Here is a 7171-nt window from a genome sequence, read left to right as displayed (position 1 = left end):
AATTTCATTAAGTTTTGTTTTGTTGCAACTGTACATAATATTAAAAATAATCAACAATAACTCAGACTACTGTTGTAGTTATCAGTCTGAATTGAGAAATTGTTAAAGGTGCTTGGTAAAATAGCTGAACTACAAACTATTCAACTTAAGAAATCTTGGCTGCACTCCAATTTGGAAAACATGATACTGAAAGTAACATTTTTTATTTTGTTAGGAGTAGCTTGATCAAAGGTTTGTAATCATGACTGAAAAAAACAAAAAACCTGTATTTCAAATAACTAGTTATTGTTGCTTTATAACTGTGCCAGAAATATCTTCAATCATCATAAATTTAAATTGTAAAACTAAAATACTAAGTTTCTTTGGAAAGTTAAACTTGTTATTTATGTTGACAAATCTGAAAGTGGTTAAAATCAATCCCAAGAAAAGGAAAAGAATGGACATCATTTTTGAGAAAAGACTTTTTTCCAGATTTGTAACAGAACTGAAACATTATGTACATCGTGTCTGTACTTACACTAATGTGATGTGTATGCCTAGTTAGATAAAGTCTTTTTTTATTTATTAAACTATAAAACAAATACTAATGAGCTAAATAAACCTTGTTAAAGATTGCTGTTTTAGTAATTTATTGTAAGTTTAAAAATTAAAACATTTACTGTCACCTGTTAAAAACTCTTATGACATCTAATAGCTTTTCTGGTGGTCATAGTTTTAAAAAATCTCGTGAGATATTACTGGGGTTATTGCTATAGTTAAGGCCAATTGATGAATCAATGGTTTCTAATCATTATAAGTTTTTATTTCACGACATTGCATACTGCTACTTATAACAATGTATTAAATATATTAATTACTGGGTTGATTTTTAGTTCTGATCTATGTAAGTAATTTTCTTTAATCAGAATGTAGTGATAATTATTTTTTTCAGTTTGTTTGGATGCCCAAGGTGCATTAATATTAGGTTTTCTGATCAACTAGTGAATATTACCTGTCAAGGTTCTTGGACTTTAGAACTAATTTAAAAATAATAATAATAATTGAGATAAGTCTAACCTGTCTAAATTATTGCCCTTTGAGTTTTTTGGAAGGATTTAGTTTGTAATATTTTTTTGGACTTTTATCATTCTCGTCCTTGATTATTAAAACCTTTTTTTATTTTGTGAATATTTAAGGCATTTTACCTAACTTCTGCCAAACTCTGACTTGCTTTCTTTTCTGTCCCCTTCTCAACTGAATGCTAAATTTTGCCTTTTGACAACTTTGAATTTTATATTAAATGTTTTCTTTGATTAGTAAGTTTGTTTTAAATTTGCTAATATCTTTATTCTAACTCGGTACATAAAATTGATGTAAAAGCTGAATTTTTTTCTTGTAGTTTTTAGTATTTTTATTATTGTTGTCATGGTTCACTTGACTTTAAGTTATATGTTGTACTGAATGTTTTTTAATGTTGTTTCTAGTTGTGACTGAATTTTATGTATCACTTGAATTTATTCTTGCTATTGTAGAAAATAAGTAAATATGGCTAACCTATGAAAGAAGCCATTGTTGTGGCAAATGTATTGTTAATATTGTTGTGTAACCTTCATGATTGAAGTCTAATAATAAAGTTCATTGCAGCTACATAACATGTTTTGTATGTCAGAGATTTTATATATCTTTTTCATGTATTGCTTTGATTAATTACTAAAACCTTTTTAATGGTAAATTGCATTTTTAGACATTGTATAATTCTTTGGAAGGGCTTACTTTAACACATTCTTATTTGTTAGTTTACCATTAAATGCAGTTCAATAAACTCTTGTTACAACTTTCTTTTTTTTTGCCAGACTTTCCACAACCAAGAGTTCCAGTTATATTGGCACCCTTGTTATACCCTCAAAAACAGGAAATTCTTATGGAAAAAGCAGTTTCTGAAACATCAGCAATGGCTAAACAGGTATGTTCCTAAACTGTGAAATATTCTTATAGATGCTCATTCACTGTAAAAGGAATTATTTGGTTGAAACATTTAAAAGTTGTTTCCCAGGAGACCAAGAAGAAAAAATTCCACTGTCAGAAAAGGCAATATAAAAAGAAAGCATAATGAGCAAATTTTTATTTGTGCTTGAGTTGATGTATTGTGAAGTTAAAAGTGAGATAGCAGTTCCTCATGTTTTTAGTTGTTCACAAAAAAAAGGAAGAATATTGATTTGGAAGTAGCATTTCTTTTTAATTTTATTATTTTAATTTAATTAAAAAAGTTAATATTGCAATTTAAGACTAAAGAATGATCTTATAATTATATTGACAAAAAGTTAATGGTTATTGATGCGAGAGGATGTAGGCACAAGCTGTTCATCTAAATTAGATGTTAATGACCTATTGGTGTTTATTTTGAATTAAATTAGCCTTCTGTTTTTGATAATAGAGTAATAATTGATTGTGCTAAAGCATCTATGTATTAGTCGTCATTTGATAAGTAGAAAGAGTTAACATATCTGATAAAAGCACCTAAAATAATAAACACAGTTTAGTTTTGATGTATACATATTGTGTGAAATGTTGTCAGACTTTTTTACCTTCTTTCAGAGATTACGTTTTCTTAAAGATTCTTATTTTTTAGGTTGATGATTCTGTGGCAGATCTCGTTAGGGAAATGGGATACTGTTTTACTGCAAGGTATTGTTGTTATTTTTTTCGTTTGTCTTGTTATGATTATAAAAAAAATATATATTTTTGAATAGTCCCATTTGTTATGTTTTATGAGAAATTAGAACAGAACACTATCTTCTTGAGAATAATTTGCATGAATTTGCTATAAAACATTCACAAAAACTCCTATTGACTTACTCAGGTGTAATAGATATCATTACACACTTGAAAATCTTAATGACTTAAATGTATTTGATATTATATATGAACATGTAATATTTTCAACCATTACTTTGGGCAATGTGGCCCTGTTTAGCTTGCTGAAATATTCATCTGGGTTGGTGGTGGATGGTGTTGACTAGCTGCCTTCTCTTTAGTCTTATCATTTCAAAATTGGGGATGGCATGAGCAGATAGCTCTCAAGTAGCTCTGCTTGAAATTCAACAAACATACACAAAACTTCTGTTTAATTTAATACTTATTTAGTGACTATTTTTTACTGGTAAATCAGTATAGTATATCATCACCTAATAGGCAGTATGTGCACTTGTACACTCCAAAATTACATGTTGGGGTGAAGTTATTTAAGGTACAAAAATAATATATATTTCTAGTTTAAAAATTGACTGTTTCTTTAAAAACCACAAATTTGGACAAATATTTATTTTTTATCTGGTAAACAATGATACAGAAATATGTGATGGCAATGTCATATCCACCATGCTATACTTAGGCTGTAGCCACCCTTTTTATCAAATAAACTCACCTCTTTATTACTGAAATCAAAATATACATTGTTTATAGTAGAAAAAATGCAAAATATTATACTAAGAATATTTTTTTTATTAGGTTCTGTAGTTTTTTAATACACAAAATAACATGATGAAAAAAACCTTTTATTTACTAACAAGTATAAATTATAAGATTAGTGTTCATGAAGCTTTCTGCTTTTGGCAATTTTTGATGATTATCAGTAATTAAATATTAATTAATACAAGCAGCTATTTGTGCTAGTAATTACTAATCATAGTATTCATAACTCAATGAAAAAATTTAGAAAAGTGAACATATTTGAAAAAAGGATTTTTTTTCTTTTGAGAAGTACTGCGTGGGAAAAGTGTTCAAATTATGCTCTTTAGTCATATGGAACCCATTGCATCAAAGTGATTCAATGTACAGACCTCAAAATTTTCATACATCTTACTGATATAAACTGTAATGTTTTTATACGTTAAAAGTGGTACCATTTATTGAAAAAAAATAAATTTTTTTAATATCTCCAGTTTTTCAGTACTACGTTTAAAAATTACATCAATAAAGATATAATCAAACCCTCATGTACAGTCCTAGTGAAAGTCATGTTCTTGTTGTTTATTTAAAATTGTGTTCTATTATAAAGAAGTGGTTGTTGCACATACCACAGCTGAAATTGTCTGAATCTTGAATACCCAAAGTGTGAAATTTTTATGATTTTTGGTTGTGGTGCCATTCACTAGATAGCACAAAAGTTTTGTTTACATATATACTGACATACACACTATGTCCATTATAGTAAGATTAAAGGCAATTGTTTTTGTGTTATGTTTTTCAGTGTGGAAGATTGCAAGACAAACTTATTACATTTATGTCAGAACCAGATTATGCCATCTGTCGTAGCCAGAATTTTATCTGTGATGGCAAGAACACATACAGGGCTTGGTGATAGTATTTCATTACAGGTATTTTATTTTATATTTTAAAAATCTTATTTTTGTACCAGTCATCATTTAAAAAATATATACCTAAGTATGACTTTGCTGAGAGAGAATGAGACATGATAATTTTAAGTGTATTTCATAATATGTAAGTATAGTTTAAACACACTTCTGACCTAGAAAATCAAAAGAATAGTTACTTTAACTCTCTCAGCACAGGCTCGGTCAATTTGACCGACAACTTGACCTCTTTGTACTTGTTTAAAGTCTTTATAGTTTTTATACTACTAACTTTAATATAGTATATATTTCTTCACAAAATTTGGCAGACTTTCAGTAGGCATTATAAGTCTTTCACATATAAAAAAATATTTTTTTTTATGAAATTATTTTAAATAAATTAAAAGAGTTGTACATGAATATATCAAATATTTTTTTTGACTAGTCCCTGTGCAAAATGATTTTCATGTTAAGATTAAAAAATACTTTTCTTCATCTCAAAAATATCAATTTTCATTTGTGTAATCTCTAAAACATCCTAAATACATTTCAAATGTTTGTTTTCAGTAAAACTATATTTTATAAGTTATTTTTCTACCTTAACTCTATACAATGTTGGTTAATTTGACTGACCTAGTAACTACCAAATAAAATCGAAATAAATCTAAATTATCCTTTTTTTTCTTTCCAGAATGAAACTACATTCGTTTATCCTAAGTAGCTTTAAACTCATAACACTATACATCTATTTATACTTACATTTTATTGCACTTTGAACTGTTTTAACTACCGTTTGCACCATTATAAATTGTAAGTCACTTGGGGAATGTGCGGTTCACATTACATTATCGAATTACATTACCTATGAGCTACTCTGAGCTGCAAGTGTGTGTGCATGCTTCGTGAAACATTTTTATTATATTATTATTATTATTTATTTTACCAAATCTAACCTTAGCTAACTTAAAGAGATCCCTATTTTTACATTTTAATTACTTTTATAATAAGAAATAAAGAATAAATATGAAAAACGAGATAAAGTACTTACCCGGGTATTCTTTTTTTTTTAATATCGATTGTCGATGACAATTGACCCTACTTTTTTATATTAATGGTAGTAATGCATTAAATAATGCACCAAAGAACATAGAATAATAACATGCAAAAAGTAGACAATTTCCCCTAACTATCACAGTTCTTCTGGCTTCTTAACTATGTGACAAGAGCCGTTACAAATGCATCCAAGGTAATCATTATTTTTTCTGTGGGAATGAAGCTTGTACTAACAGAAAAATTGACAATTCTCCATTCAGAAAACAACGTAATATAATATGTTATTTTATAGATGAAAACCTTGGCTTTCTATTGGTTATACATGATATTGAATTAAATGTAAGAGAGAGCTATTAACAAACCCTGAAGGGGTCTGATTTTCTATTTGATGACTCTTTAACCAAGGGGAAATTCAGGAATTTTTTAAATATTGTATCATAAAATTAAGAACTTAAAATTTATATACTATTAAAATATGGGTTATTAGCTATGATTGTGTGTTATACTAATTGGTATAACATAAATAAAAAGTAGTTTAATGAAATTTTGAATCAAAGTCACTAAAACCTCGTGACATGCGCAGTAAATGATGTCCAGACAAAGAAGGTTAATATATCTTAGTGTTATAAAATCATATGGATGTTTTTAGCCATGTTCTATATATACACTATATTATTAAAAGCATTGAATAGTTTCTTTTGTATGCCTTAATGTTATAAAAATCACACATAGGTTTTTAGCCATAGTCTTTTAAACATTATATTGCAAAGAGCACTGAAAGATGGATGTTTCTTAGTGATATTTCTACCTTTTACTTGGTGATACTTTTTTTTTATTATTATCATATCTGAAGGTATTGAGACACTCAGGTCATCTGTGCTGTAACTAATAACTATTCACCTGAAAAAACCTGTTATTTTTTTCCCTTGCAATATCTTTACTTCAGCTTGCTGCCTGTAGCAACAGTGCATCATAAAAATCATGTTAAATTTCAAAGAGTATGGGGCTTCTTACTAGTTGAGAGTGTGCTGTTTTAATACTTTTAGTATTATATTGTATGTTAATAGTATTAAATATTGCACACACATTTCAATCTTATATCAGATAACATTTCCTTTTGTGGAATTAATGGATGTAAAAAATATACCACCCTTGCAATCATTCTTTTGTATCTATATGACCAAATATTTACCAATCTGGATTTTACAAAAACATCAGAATACTTCTGTCTTTCCTCATTTCATGAGTATTAATTAATAGCTTAACCCTTTTGCCCCGGTTATTCTTTACTGCACATGACACAAGGTGTTAGTGTCTTACATTCAAAATTGTATTGAACTCTTTTTATGTTATATGTTATACCAATTAGTATAGCATAAAATGTTAGCTAATAAGCCATATTTTAATATTATACAGGTTTTAAGTTCTTAATTCTACAAGGAAATATATAAAAAAATCCTGAATTTCCACTAGTGTGACCCATTTACTTTAGGTATCTTCTCATCTCTATTTTATCCACTCCCCAGAAACTATGAAATTAAATGTAAATTACTCACTATAAAATCATCATTACTCAGACACACCATAATTTTTATAGCCTTCAATGTTATTTGGTTACAGAGCTATCAAATAGAAAATCAGACCCCTCTTGCCACACCCCCCTGTCACATCTTCTCTCTTTCAGGATTTGTTAATAGTTCTTTCTTATGTTTAATTACATATTCCCTATAACCAATAGAAAGTCAAGGTTTTCATCTATCAAATGATGTATTGTATAACATTGTATT

General features: G+C 28.0%; 1 protein-coding gene across 1 annotated transcript in view; it reads left to right on the top strand.

The window, feature by feature from the left end:
- The window catches only part of LOC106459523 (CCR4-NOT transcription complex subunit 1-like), a 101530-nt gene that overhangs the window by 19878 nt on the left and 74481 nt on the right, over positions 1-7171 (top strand). The window contains exons 6-8 of the mRNA XM_022386026.1: positions 1833-1942; positions 2609-2664; positions 4229-4355. Of these exons, the coding sequence (XP_022241734.1) occupies positions 1833-1942; positions 2609-2664; positions 4229-4355 (293 nt within the window). The remainder of the gene's footprint in view (positions 1-1832; positions 1943-2608; positions 2665-4228; positions 4356-7171) is intronic.

This window comes from Limulus polyphemus, unplaced genomic scaffold (genome assembly GCF_000517525.1).
Source record: "Limulus polyphemus unplaced genomic scaffold, Limulus_polyphemus-2.1.2 Scaffold622, whole genome shotgun sequence".
Lineage (NCBI taxonomy): Eukaryota > Metazoa > Arthropoda > Merostomata > Xiphosura > Limulidae > Limulus > Limulus polyphemus.
The sequence above is the reverse complement of the archived record's forward strand: the minus strand, read 5'-3'. Positions and strand labels throughout refer to the sequence as shown.